The sequence below is a fragment of the Delphinus delphis genome, chromosome 2, assembly GCF_949987515.2.
Source record: "Delphinus delphis chromosome 2, mDelDel1.2, whole genome shotgun sequence".
Lineage (NCBI taxonomy): Eukaryota > Metazoa > Chordata > Mammalia > Artiodactyla > Delphinidae > Delphinus > Delphinus delphis.
The window spans coordinates 53,930,508-53,945,286 of record NC_082684.1 but is presented as its reverse complement, the minus strand read 5'-3'; the positions used below and the strand labels follow the sequence as shown (position 1 = coordinate 53,945,286).

Genomic DNA, 14,779 nt, shown 5'->3' with positions numbered 1-14,779 from the left:
CAGGCAGTTTCTCCGTAGAGTAAAGTGTTTTCATGGATTTGCCTGAGAAAAAACCTCAAAGGAGGCCAGGTTTGTCCAGTGAAGATCCTTCTGAGTTCTCATGGTGGCTCTAACCCCAGAAGCTTCTCTATTTGTCTTACCGAAAACTGCTGTCAGGAAGGAATTCACACTGAAGCTTAAAGGGCCAGTTGAAACTAATGCCAATAATAGCTGACATTTATTGAGTGAGACAATATGCTCAATACTTTACATGCATTATCTCATTTAATCCTCACCGGCAACTGTTATTATCCCCTATTTATAGATGAAGTGGAGAGCTAGGTAGCATGCCCAAGGTCACACAGGTGACCTCTCTAAAGCTGGAAGCTATGTTTTTTAACTATAAAGGTTCTGAGCAGGAGTGTGTGTGTGTGTGTGTGTGTGTGTGTGTGTATGCTTGTGATAAAATTCACCACTGTAATTTTAGAGTGTACAATTCAGTGGCATTCAGTACATTCACAATAATGTGTAACCATCACCACTAGTTCCAGAATTTTTCATCACCACAAAAGGAAATCCTGTACTCCCCATTCTCTGCTCCCTCCAGCCCTAGGCAACCACTAATCTAATATCTGTCTCTATGGATTTGCCTCTTCTGGCTATTTCCTGTAAATAGAATCATACAATATGTGGCTTCTTTCACTGAGTATAATGTTTTCAAAGTTCACCCATGTTGTGACATATATCAGTACTTCATTCCTTTTTATGGCCGAACAATATTCCACTGTTTGGAGAGACCACATTTTGCTTATCCAGTCATCTGTTGAGGGACAGGTGTGTGTACTTTAAAAGAAAGATAGCCTTTATCCTCAAGGAATGAATCTCTATGGTGGGATTTCAAGCATAACATCAAACTGGAGATAAGAGAGTTGGCAGCAAGGGCCTTTCTCAGAACTTTCAAGTCACAATTTAGAAATCACTTGTTCTGTGACTAGCTCTGTGGGAGTGGCAGTGAGGCCGGATGTCTAATGGTACATGCTCCCCACAGGCGTCAAGGCTTCCAAACCACTTCTGCCTGGTAGGGAGGTTACTACAGGACGGCATCTGGCAGGCTGTTGGAATCAAAGCTTACATCTCAGGCTACTCACCCCCCATTTCACTGGGGGAGGACATGTCATAAGAATAAGTAGGTTTCCACACACAGGCTGTTTGCACAAGCATAAAGGAAGGGAGGATCTGAGTGATCCCCTGGGTAATTTAATCCTCACGTCAGCCCAACTGCTGTCTTGGGTTCTCTCCATAACATGTATACACACATAAACTTAATTACGCAACTTCTAATAATGCACCAAATAGGTCTTCTTAAAGGTAGTTAGATCAGTCCAGTTTGAAAACATTTGGCTGGGCCAAGCTTTCTTTGTGAGGCTAAGTACTGTAGTGGTTCAGAACACAGGCTTTAGAATCAGGTAGACCTACATTCAAATAGTGCCTCTGCTACCATTAGCTCTGGGAATTTAAACAGGAGATACAACCTCAATTTCTTCACCTATAAACTGGGAACAGTAGTTAACAGTACCAAACTCAGTGCATTCTTACCACCATATGTGAAGAATGCAGCATGGTGCCTAGGAGAAGCAATTTTTAATGTGATTATTAAAAATCACCGTCGTCAACTTTTACTGAGATTTTATGAAAGGACAGACTAAGGATCGCAACTGCCAACTCTACGTTATTCAATACAATTAAACCATGAGCTTAAATGGTTCAAATTTATCCCATCATCTTACATTCCTATAGATTTCATCCAGTAGCTGAATTTGGGGGAGGAAAAGAAAAGGGACCCACACAAAACTTTCCCAGTTGAAGACATTTTTATTTCGGTACGCACCTGGGTCCCTGGCAGGATGGGCCTGTCCTCCGCGGGAGGACATGTTCTCCCCCTCCTTTGGGAGAGGATGGGGGCCCTGCCCTGAGGGGGCAGCTGGGGGATGAGGCAAAGGGCTATGTGACAGTGATAGGTCACAATGAGGCAAAGGGCTATGCGACAGTGATAGGTCACAAAGGGCCCAGAGGATAAATAGGCTGTGCCAGGGGGTTAGGCTGAGAAAGTGGTTACTTCTCTCACTAGGACTGAAGTTCACCACAGCCTCTTGGGGAGATAAAAACCCAGAAGCAGAAGTGAGGGGAGGCAGAGGGGGAGCCTACCATACCTCTCTACACACTTGAAGAGATTCAGCCTGGGGTCCAGGCACCCTACAGCGTCCCCGCTGTGATCATCTGTACCCCTACGCACGCCCCTGCCTCTGGGGGACCCTGAGGCAAAGGTGGGGCCTGTGGGGCGGGCTTGGAAGACCTGCCGTAGGGCCGCCTGTGTGTTACTTACGAGCACCGCAGCTCGCTCTTCTGCCAGTGAGGCCGAGGGAGGGAAGAGCCAGGGGCCCACCTTAACCGCGCTGCCTGTCGTGATCAAAGACAGCCATGAGAGGGGACACTCTGCTCCCATATCACACGGCCCAGAGCAGCACCAGCGTGGGCCTGCTCAACACCACCACGGGGAAGCTGCAGCAGCAACTGCGCAATGGCGAATATGACATGTTCAAGTACGCACCGATATTCGAGAGCGACTTTATCCAGATCACGAAGAGGGGAGACCTGATTGACATGCACAACTGTGTCTGCATGGTGACCGTGGGCATCACATCCAGCAGCCCCGTCCTCCCACTCCCAGACACCATGCTGCTGGCCCGATGGGCCACCGGCTGTGAAGAGCATGCTGAGCACAGCCAGGCCGCCAAGGGCAAGAGCCACGAGCCTGCAAAGACCTTAGAGCTCACCAGGCTCCTTCCCTTGACGTTCGTGAGCATCTCCACTCACAATCGCGAGAAACAACAGCTGCGCGTGCAGTTTGTCACTGGCCGCTCCTGGTACCTGCAGCTGTGTGCCCCTCCGGACGCACAGGAAGACCTCTTCACCTCTTGGGAAGAGCTGATTTACCTCCTGCGACCACCAGTGGAGAGTCTCAGCCGCACCTATGCCGTTCCAGCCTGGGACATGATCGGCCTGCCTGTGTTCGAGGAGGAGGAGGAGGACGGCAGGAGCCCGGCAGTGGAGGATCTCCAAGAAATGTGGGATCAGGACCAGGTGAGCATCTGCAGCATCCACACGTGCTCTGAGCTGTCCGGGGCCACATCTGCAGCTTTTGCTGGTGGGGAGGGGATCCAACTGGACTCCCACAAGTCCGATACCATGCCCGATGTGGCCACCGCAAAAGCAAAATCTACAGTGCTTGACAAAGCGTCAGCGTCGTGGGCAGTGACAAAGGTGGAGACAGCAGGGGTGGCAGGAGGCACCGCAGCGGGTGCTTTGAGCGTGGCAGTGATCAAGTCTCCTGCCCCTGAAGAGCAGAGCATGGCCACAGCAGCCACAGCCAGCAACGGTCCAGGAGGAAGGAAAACCCACATAGCCACTGGGGGCACTGCCAGAACATCCCCGAGGAGCAGGAAAACGGTGCTGCGAACAATTCAGGGTATGCTTGGCAGGTGCCGCGAACTGTTCAGGGTATGCTCCCAGCACGTCCACCAGTCTCTCCCCAGAGGCCGGCGTGACTGTGGTCGGAGCAGAACCCACCAGCAAGACTGCTGAAGGAAGAGCCGACGAGGAGGACGAGGGGACCCTCATCTCAACCTTGCCACAGGAAGGCAAAGTGAGTGAACAGGATGGCAGCTCACAGAGGGTGTCCCAGGCCCGCAAGGGAAGAAGGGAGAGAAGGGAGCACTGGGGAGAGGACAGAGCTCTTATGAGCCCCTCGCTCTGCAGTTCAGTGGAAAGCCACCACAAGGCAGCGGGGAACAAGACCATCCAGAAAGCAGCTGGCCCGTGCTCAGGCGGCGGCAGAGCCACTAGCGATGACCAAAAGGACAAAGGCCACGGCAGCCCGGGGGTCAGCGAGCAGGGCACTGCTCACAAAGGCATCAGCCGTGCTCCCATCACCAACAAGTCCAGGACCTCGCACAAATCGGGCAGGAGCTTATCTACAGTGAGTTCAGGTCCCACCACTGAGAGACTCAGCAGGATCAGCTCTTTCTTCAGGAACATCAGAGCCAGTCTTACTACAAAGACAGTGGCCTCCTCACGCGATAAATATGTGAGCATCCTGGCGAAGCCAGTGGAAGGGACCCGAATGGAGGCCGTCGTAGAGACAGCAGAGAGTGGCCAGGGGCTGGAGATCACTGGAGGTGTGACATCTGACACCATGGAGCCAGTGACCGCTGAAGCCCATCAATAGGACCTAGAGCTGGGAGCTGCAAAGGGGACCAGGGCTCAGGGAAATACCCCTGGAGAGCCCATTTCAGCTTCCTTACTGCAATTTAAATAAAAAAACAAACAATCTGAGAATGCATGCAGTGTTTTGTCTGAATTTCTAGGTCCCGAAGCCCAGCTGTAGCCTCACAGTGGATTCTGTGATGTCAGCTGTGCCACAGTCTGAGACCCAGTGTCCAGTCAAGGGCAGCCCCACCTCACACACATGCTCAGCGCCAACAGCAGTGCTGCATCTGGCCTCCACTCCTTTCTGGCTTTGCCCCCCAGGGCCATGGCTCAAAGTCAGACTATGGTCTGGGAAGCTCTCCTTCACTATCCCCCTATTCTTTTTATAAACACTTATTCCCCCTGAAGGTCTGTAAACAAAGCAAGTACAGGACTCATGTCCCCTCGGGCTATTCAGTGGATAGAAATAAGTATTAGCTAGCAATCAGAACTGCAAGCACTCTCATCTAGACTAGCTGTTCCCTGCCCAGGTATTAGCTCGCAATCAGAACAGCAAGTATTAGCTAGTGTGCCATCGTAAGCATACCACTCGATCACATTTCACAAGATAAGCAACCCCACGAAACTAGCACCTGGCGAAGAATCAGAACATCACTGCAACTCTGGAAGTGCCCCCTTGCAGTCACTCAAGGGTAACCACTACCCTAGCTTTCAACACCATAGATGAATGTTGTTTGCTTTTTCAACTTTACATACTGGAATCACATAGTATGTACTCTTTGACTCTGGTTTCTTTCCCTTAACATTATATTTATGAGGTTTGTGCATGACTTCCCTGGCGATCGTCCATTTATTTTCACTGCTATACAGTATTCCATTGTGTGGTGATACTACAACTTATTTTGTTATTGATTTAAGTTATCAGTTTTGGGCTATTAAAATAGTGCTATTATGAACATTTATATACAGATCTGTTGGTAAAAATATACATAAACTTCTGTTTGGCATATACATAGGAATGGAATTGAATATATGCGTATGTTCAGCTTCTGATTATACTGCCAAGCTATTTTCCTTCCAAAATGACTGTGGAAATAATAATTCCCACCAGGAATGTATTAAAGTCCTGGTTGTTCCACATCCTTGTCAACATTTGATACTGTTTAGCTCTTTCCATTTAGCCATTCAGGTGGGATATAGTGACTTTTCTCCCTTTTTCATGATAAAAATATACTGAAAAATATATAATTGGGCTTCCCTGGTGGCGCAGTAGTTGAGAGTCCGCTAGCCGACGCAGTGGATGCAGGTTCGTGGCCCGGTCCGGGAAGATCCCACATGCCGCGGAGCGGCTGGGTCCGTGAGCCGTGGCCGCTGAGCCTGCGCGTCCGGAGCCTGTGCTCCGCAACTGGAGAGGCCACAACAGTGAGAGGCCTGCGTACCGCAAAAAAAAAAAAAAAAAAAAAAAAATCAAGTAATCAGCTCAATAGATGCAGAAAAAGCATTTGAAAAAACATCAATAATCCTTCACGATAAAAATGCCCAGAAAACTAAGAACAGAAGTGAACTTCTTAAACTTGACAGAGGGAAATTCTGAAATAAAGCTACAGCTAACAACATACTTTATGGTGAAAGATTGAATGATTTCCCAAGACAGGGAACAATGAAAAGATAACTGCTCTTAACCCATCTATTAAATGAGCAGGAGTGTGTGTGTGAGTGAAAAAGCCAAGACCAATTAGACATGCCAAACTGATCCCAATGCAAACCTCCAATCTTCTGAATTAAAAAAAAAAATAAGAAAAAGAAGATACAGACAACAACAAACCCAGAATAATATGAAAGAAGGAACACTCAGGAAACAAGACTTCTTAGATATTAAAACTAATACAGTAGAAATGTATTCAAAGAAGGGCTAGAACACAAAATTGAGGAAATCACTCAGTAAGTGGTGAAAAAAAAGACAATGATAAAAACATTTGAAATGAGAAAGTTAAAGGACTAAACTAAGAATTTCAATTCAGATGTGAACATAAATTTCAGAAAAAACAGAAAACTGAAGGTAGCAGCTTATTAAAGACATTTTAAGGATCCCCAAAATGAAGGGCCTGTGTTTCCATATTAAAAGGGAAATCAGAACAAAAAAAATTAAAAGCATACCATGATCTAATTTTAGAACACTGAAGATAAAGAGAAGGTCCTGTATTTGTTTTCCAGGGCTTCTGTAAGAAAGTACCCCAAACTGAGTGACTTAAAAAAAAATTGTTGTCTCACAGTTTGGGAAGCTAGAAGCACAAGATCAAGGTGCTGGCAGAGCTTGTTTCTTTCGAGGGCTGTGCAGGAAGGACCTATTCCAGGCCTTTCTCCTTGGCTTGTAGATGACCGTATTATTTCTGTGTCTCTTCCTGTTGTCTTCCCCCTATGTGTGTTTACTCTTTGTCCAAATTTTCCCTTTTTATAAGAACATCAATCAGATTGGATTAGAACCAACCCTATTGACTTCATCTTAAGTAATTGTATCTATAACGACACTACTTCCAAATAAGGTCATATTCTGAGGTAGTGGGGAAAAAGACTTCACATATGATTTTTAAGAGGACACAATTTAACCTACAACAAGTCCTAAAATCATCCAAAAGAAAATATATATAAAACAGATCACATAGAGGGAACTGGATTTAGAATGACATTGGACTTCTTAGTATACCCTCAAAGTTCTTTAGAAAAATGATTTTCAACCTAGAATTCTATTCATAACCAACTAATAATTAAATGTAAAGGTGGGCTAAAGACGTCTTTAGACACGCAAGGACTCAAGTGTTAACTTTCCCTATCCCCTTCTCAGGAAGCCACTGCTGCATATGCTTAATAAAAATGGCAGGGAGTGGGGGATTGGTGGATTTACTCTAAAGTTAATGAATCTTCAATTTTAGAATCCCTCACTTGCACAGTTCCCCCTTTCAATGAATGGAAAGGGCCCTAGCAATGTGGTGACATAATCAAATGATTTTGAAAAAATTTTAAAGAAAGATAACCACTATTGGTTAAGACAGTCACATTTCCTTGTATAGGTGTGCTAGGCATTTTTGGGATCCAGCTAAGAAGAAGCTGTGTTGGAGACATTATATTGTGTTTAGTAGGATATATTTATGAGGCTTATGTCATTTCCATGTATAATTAAAGTTTTGCCAGTTGGAAGTGTAAGAATAGCTTCTAGTAATCTCCTCTTACCATTATGCTAACTGCCTTAGTGGCATCAAAGTTCAGAGCCAGAGATTTATCTCAATAAGAATGTGTCCTTTTGCAGCTGACACCAGAAAGATCTAGGTAGGGAAGGAGATGGAGGATGTGAAATTTATAGAGGCGGAGAAATCTACCAACCATCATGCATGCAAACTGTAAGCAGAGCATTCAGTTCTCATCAAAGCCCAGAAAAAAATGGACATTCTCTTCAGTCGGGAAAGTACTGGATAATATAGAATTCGTGATTATAAATGCACCACAGTTTTTTTGATGAAAATTGTACAAAAATACGATTTATCTGAATTCCTGTGTGTTAAGGGCGTATACTTGTATATGCAGTGTCACAAACATAGTATATTTGAATGTAAAGTTGTATGATTTATAACTTAGCATCTTGTCCTGACAAATTTTGGCAGTTTCCGATGAAAACTGCCCCTGAGTGAAACAATCTCTGAGTGGAACCTGAGGAAATAAGTCTCAAGTGACAAAAACACTACATGTCATCCTGTGTATGTCAATGTATGTGTATAATACACATTTATGTAGCTCAAAACAGGCTAGCAGCAATTTGTAAATGCATTTGAATTTGTGGGACAGGAAATGAAAAGTTTTAAAGCCATTATTATCTTCAGGAGATACAAGAAGTTGTAAAAGAGTTGCAGTCGTAGTGAGGTGGGAGGTAGATGGGCACCCCCAGGGTAAGCAGTTAGAGATTCGTTCCCAGTGGACTGATACTCCAAGATGAGAATAGCAGGACAATTGAGAGAGGAGGCTGGGCCCTTCCCAGATAGAAGATAAAAGACCACGTATTTCTCATTCTCAAAGTCAAGGAGACCTTCCCGACTAAAAAGCTCCTTGGAGGTCAAAAAGGGAGGGGGCACCACCCCATAGTAAGAGATGTCAAGTACCCATAGACCTCTGCTAGACTCTATCTTGGCTAAGAGATGCGCACGCACACATGGGAGGATCCTGAGATAAACCAAATATGGGCTTAGAACCAGGCAAAACAAAATGATTGGCTAAAGGAAGCCTGGAAGAAATGCCCCATATAAGTGATTTAAACTACTACGAGTGTGCGACTCTCTCTGAGTCCGCCTGTGTGTCTCTCTATACGTACTGTACTCTTTTCCTCCTAATAAGCACTTATTTCACTACCTTCCGTCTTTGTGGGAATTCTTTTCTGCAAAGCCGAAGGGCCAGGGCCTTGTCACTGACCCCTGGTCTAGTGTCTCGGATTCGGTGTCTCACTTCCGCGACCCGACCTCAATCTCTGACCGGGAACCAAAACCCTGCTTCAAGCCACTGCAGGCCGAGGCCACCTGAGATCAGTAGTATACCACTTAGTCTCACTGTGAGCACTATTAACCTCATCAGAATCCATGTAAGCACTGCACATTGATTTAGTTAATATTATGATGTAACTACATTAGGAAGCTATAGGGACTATGTATGGGAGTCTGTATGCTTGTGTGTCTGTTGTGTGCGAGTTATTTGTAAGAGAGGTAAATTCTCGTCTTCCATTTAAAACAAAATAACTGCCTAAAATTGAAAACTGAAGAAATACCATATAGGAATGTTAAATGCCTGAGGAAACAGCTAAAGGTGTATTAGGGGATGCTGTTGGAGAATAAGATTTATGGGTCAGGAAGAGAGGAATAGGAAATAGCTACATTTTGTTATAAACTTTGTAGTGCTATTTGCCTTTTAAAAGCATGTTTATATATTTTTAATAAAAATAAAATGTAACTGAAAAATGGAATCAGTTCTGACACACTTTCATAAAATGAGTCCTGTAAGCTTATTACACTTTTCTAGATTATTGCTAAAATTGATTCACATTTTATTTTTGCATTATATAATGCTAGTAGGAGTACTCTTTCAAGGTGAAGAAATGATTAAATGAAACTAATTATTTCTTTGAAGAAAACCTAAATCCTTGATAAACCAAATGAGAATTGAGATAGAGCAGCCTGTTTGAATATCATTGTGCAGAGCCAATACTTTTTTAAAGGAAAGTAGGATTTAAATATTTATGAAATTGAGTTTTCTTTACTATTTTGAAAAAGAAATTATTAAAATTTTACGACCTTTGTAGAATTTATTTTTCTTTCCTTTCTGTGCTATGTAGGAAATAAATTAGTTTTACATTAATAAATCAGAATACGTGAAAAACTAATTGCTCACAAAATGCAACTGTATCAGATAGAAATAAAACAGCATTGTTGCTTAGCTTCCTAAGTTTGAATTTATTATATTTAATAAAATAAAGATTAAAAATGTATGCATTGGGGTTTCTAAATGTAGGCACCATGCATTCATTCAGGTTTTGTTATAGAAGAAGCATTGATTTTACTCTTGCATCCACATTTCACAAAGAGAGTATCAGCGGAAAAAAGCTTGCCTCACAGGCAAGGTTGAAAGCTCAGTTTCATTTTATTTCTTATCTTAATAGCAGGAACCTGCTACACAATGAAAAATATATGCTTCAGGAAGATTGAACGTGCTCCGTTTTGCAGAGTTGTTCATCTTTTCTAAAGGACAGTTATCAACTAAGCAAAAAATGAAGCTATTCTGTTTGGCTTGTGATATTATAGATCTATGACTGTGTAGTTAGAAAAATCCAAGCAGGAGAGGTTAGAGTTTAAAAATTAAGAGAAAGGTGATAGAGTGTTTTTGTTGAGAATATAGCTTCAGAGGAATACATATTATGGTGGGCATCCTGTAAAATGGCCCCCAAGAGTCCTTACGTCCTAGTATTCAGGCTTTTGTGAAATCCCCTCTCATTGAGTGTGCACTGGACTTGCTTCTAAACAATAGAATATGGAAGAAGTGATGGGATGTTGCTTCCAAGATTAAGTTATAAAAAAGAGTTTGGCTTCTGTCTTGGTGCTTTCTCTCACTCTCTCTTGGCTTGCCGAGCCTGAAAGACCTTGCCAGTTTTTGAGGCAGCTCTAGGGAGAGTTTCATGTGTGTGAGCTTTGAAGGAGATCTTCTGAGACCTGTCAGTAGCCACATGTGTGAGCGTTTAAGAGATCCTTCTCTAGTCAAGCCCTGGGAAAACTGCAGTCCCAGCCGATACCTTTACTGTAGGCTCTTAAAGGACTCTAATCAGAAACACACAGCTAAGCCACTACCTAACCTACTGAAAGTGTAAGATAATTTTTTTTTCAGCTACTGAATTTTGGGATAGTTAATTATGGAGCAATAAGTAACTAATTCACAGGCCATAATTTAAACCCTGGCCCCACTTAATTTCTCTTAAGTCTCAGATTCTACATTATTAAAATAGGATAACAACTGTATGTAATTTTTGTATCATTGTTTGGGGATTTAATGGGTTAACTTATACTAATAACTCAGCATCTGTAACTGCACATATGGTTTACCCAAAAAAGGGAACTATTATTTTTATTATCCATATAATTTGGGGCAAAATGTATAGAATCAGCTTGTTCTTCTGTACTTAGACTGGAATATATCTTCTCAAAAGATCCGTAAACCATCATCCAACATATAATTTGCCTTTAATATTTATTCTACACCAGTGTCAATCTTTGCTGCCTTTCCATAGCCATCACCTGCTATCCTTGGCTTTAGACTCAGTTGTATCCAACCACTGAACCAATTCTGATCAACACACACCATACCTATATTAGCAATCTCACAGTCTCCAACCAGCTGGGTTTAGAATTAATACTAAAGTCCTAATCCCAGGACAAGATTAAGGTTGGGGTTTGAGAAGTAATAACTTTTTAAACTACAGAATTGTCCCTATCTCTTGTTGGCTTTTTCCCTAGGCCATGACTTCCTGATTTGTACAACATCCTGAGATACCATGCCTGGTGGCTCTACATCTAAGTTGGACCCCCTAGACCAGCCATGCTTTCTCCCTTATTCCTGACACCACCATGATTCCTGAATTTCTGTTCTTCCTCAAAGGCAAAATGCACTCTCAGTTGGTTTATGTGGATTACGCAGCTATATTTGTTAGACAGAATTTGGATAACTCCATGATGGGGATGAGATCTGTTATCATTTCCTCAGAATAATAAATATTGGGCTGGCCAAAAAGTTCATTTGGGTTTTTCTGTAAGATGTTATGGAACTAACTTTTTGGCCAACCCGATAATTTCAGCTCTATTGATGCCTCTTCCTCTTCTTCCTCCTTTTATCCTATTTATCCACACTGTTCTAACTAAATCTTAATTCTGTGTTTATCACAAGATTGAAAACACTGCACTTTTACAAAAGCAGTAATTTATTAAAATTTTATATGTGAGACAGCATGCAAAGAAAATACTGTTTAGCAATTGGGATAAAGTATAGATACCTTCCCAGTAAAAGTAAATTTACATCTCCAAAGATTGATTTCATTAAAGCACCTTTTATCCCATAGAAAAAAAAATGAACTCAGTACAACCCTAACTCAAACTTGTGCACTAAAGAAAGTACACTTCTAAAAAGGATGATAACTATGTGTATCTATGTGTAATGCTGTGGAATTGATATAAACTCTTCTTTATAAAGAACATCTTGACGTTTAGAAAATGAAGGATTTTTCTCTCCTAATTTAGCTAAGACTAAAAAGTTGATTTTATAATTCTTCAAGAATTGTAGATTTAAGACTATAAATCCAGCAGATTGGAAGACATGGTAGTGGTGATGGATTGTTGCCAATATAAAGTAAAATATCAGGACAATTTCATGATAAAAAAATATTATAGAAAATCACAATCATTCTGCTCACACTTTCAAGGAAGTTAATCATCCCTAAGCTAAATGATCAATTTGTATAGTATTAGATTATTTAGATAAATATCTTCACTCAAGAGACTTAGCACATTTTAGGAATGATGTGTCAAAGTATGATAAAATTGTCAATCTGTACTATAGATTCTACCCTCATCTCATTTGTTTTTCAATAAGAATGGTGTTATAAATTACACATAGTGACAATGAAGTACGATAAATTCTAATGTGTAAATCCGGGTGTAAATATCTGTGTTATAATGCCATGCTAGCAGATTTCACTCCCAAACCCAATTTATAAGGTCTCTGATTAATACTATGGTGAACCCTTACTCAAAAGTAAACTTGAAAGTCATCGTAACTACTAATATTTAAGCTGTTTATGAGTTATATGAAAGATCACTTTGATCTTAGCAGTTAATGGATGTGTGTTTTTTCTTAGTTATTTCCTTTTTATTTTTCATGCTATAATTGCCACCTTTGTCGTTTCTTCAAAAAGCATCATCCAGGAATTAATTGACAAAGCTATGGCTGGATATTAGGTCTACTGAGTGAACAACTGGGCGTTCCTTTTTACACTCTTGTGTGCTTCATATAAAATGATTTCTAAGTGGTAGCATTTAAAAAGTGTTTCGTTGCATTTGGCATGTCTACGCTGATTAATGTTCCTGATATTTTGACACAGGCAAAGAAAGATGATATGAATTGCAGTGGTTCTTGGCCAGGACCTTTTGAGCAGGACTAGTGCAGTTTTTGGCCATTTGGCAAGTGACGTTTCCTTCATCTGTGAACTTATAGAAATCCAAACTAGTATGTGCAGGACCGTATCTATTATCTCTTGAGAATGGATGCAAAAAATGAACAAATAGGAAGGACAGTCTTTAGTTTTATAAAGAATACTCCTTTATATTTATCATAAAAAGCAGGACATGCTAGCTGAGAGGAGAGAAAACCTCCTAGTACCCCCAAATGAGAAAAAAAGTTATAATTGGATGTCATCACTGTCAATCATTTTGTCTGTAAAAAGGAAGCTTTTCGTCTCTAAGTGGAAAAACAGTGATCAGATTCTGTCTGTAGATGAGCATCTTTTGTCTTCCCTTACTGAGACTGAGGTAGGGTCAAATTGAACGTCTTCTGGATGTTGTAGAAACATCCAAGAAAAAAATTTTATGAAGAATCCATGCAGGCAATATACAATTATTACTTCTGATTAGAGAATAAAGAAGGTTTGCTGAAAATTGTTTTCTGATTTATATGTTTCTTAGAGTTCATACATTCCTTCACCTCAGAAGTATTTATTGAGACCTCATTATGTTCCACACACTCTTCCAGCCTCTAAGAACACACCAGAACAAAATAGAAATTCTTTCCCTCCAGGGTTCACATTCTACTAAATATTTCATTCTTTGATTTGCCAAAAGAACCAATTCATTAATTTGTGAATGATTAAGTATACGAATTTCCTCTGACCTTTTATTTAAAAGTTCTCCTAAAACAATGGCTTTGTGTAAACGTTTGGTGTAACACTGTTGCACTCCTCTCTAAATCTGAATTATAACCTGTGATTGTGGCAGAACCATTAAAACTTTTAGTAACATACATAGAGATTGTGTATCCTTAGAGACACAGTAGTTAAATGCTAAGAAGTAATTCAGATGCAGATTTGTGTCTATACCCATTTATATATCTACATCTCTATATTTATATCTAGATAGATAGGTAGATACTAGATATAGGTAAAATTATGGGGATAGAGATAGAGATAGCAGTTATCTTGCTAGAAAGGGTAATAAAACTACTGACAATTTATTGTATTCAGTAGACCTTTATCTGTCCTCCAATATATACAAGGCATTAGTCAAAGCACTGTGATGGTTTAGGCAGATAAGACTTCACTGACCTTAGATCAGGCTTATGTACTAAGTAAAGTGTGGGGTCAAGGTATAATACAATAAATGATATATAAATTCTGGAGTTGAGATGAACCCGGTGATGAGGGATTATTGATTATAGTTTAAGGGACTGAGAAAGGCTTAATAATTGAACAGGCTATTTGTTGAGCTTAAAATATCCAAACACTTCAGTCTAACACTATTTTATTAGATCTTTACCAGAAGGATCTAAAGTCCTTGAAAGAACTTAGCTCTAATTAAATATTTCCAAATCCATTTTCAAAGTCTTTCACTGGGCCTTGATGTTGAAAGTGAATGTTCAGTTGAAGGTAACTTTCAGTTCACCTTCTGAAGTTAGTACAAAAAGAAATGAGTTTTTCTCTGATGATTAGTGACTTCTCTGTCTGCCGCTAAGACATTTAAAGGTTTCAGAGAATCAGTAGTAGTCCCACAGTTTTTGTTCTGTCTTTTTAATGAGCCTGAGTAATCTTGGATAAAAAAGAAGTAGGATAATTTTTTTAAATAAATTTATTTATTTATTTGGCTGTGTTGGGTCTTTGTTGCTGCACGTGGGCTTTCTCTAATTGCGGCGAGCAGGAGCTACTCTTCGTTGCGGTGCGCGGGCTTTTCTAGTTGCGGAGCATGGGCCCTAG

At 41.2% G+C, this 14,779-nt stretch overlaps 1 protein-coding gene across 1 annotated transcript; it reads left to right on the top strand.

The window, feature by feature from the left end:
* Positions 1-2,457: 2,457 nt before the first annotated feature.
* Positions 2,458-4,264, top strand: LOC132419568 (Golgi-associated RAB2 interactor protein 4-like). The gene is made up of 2 exons (XM_060003461.1): positions 2,458-3,505; positions 3,537-4,264. Exons 1-2 carry the CDS (start codon positions 2,458-2,460, stop codon positions 4,262-4,264), a joined length of 1,776 nt encoding a protein of 591 aa, XP_059859444.1.
* Positions 4,265-14,779: the final 10,515 nt, after the last annotated feature.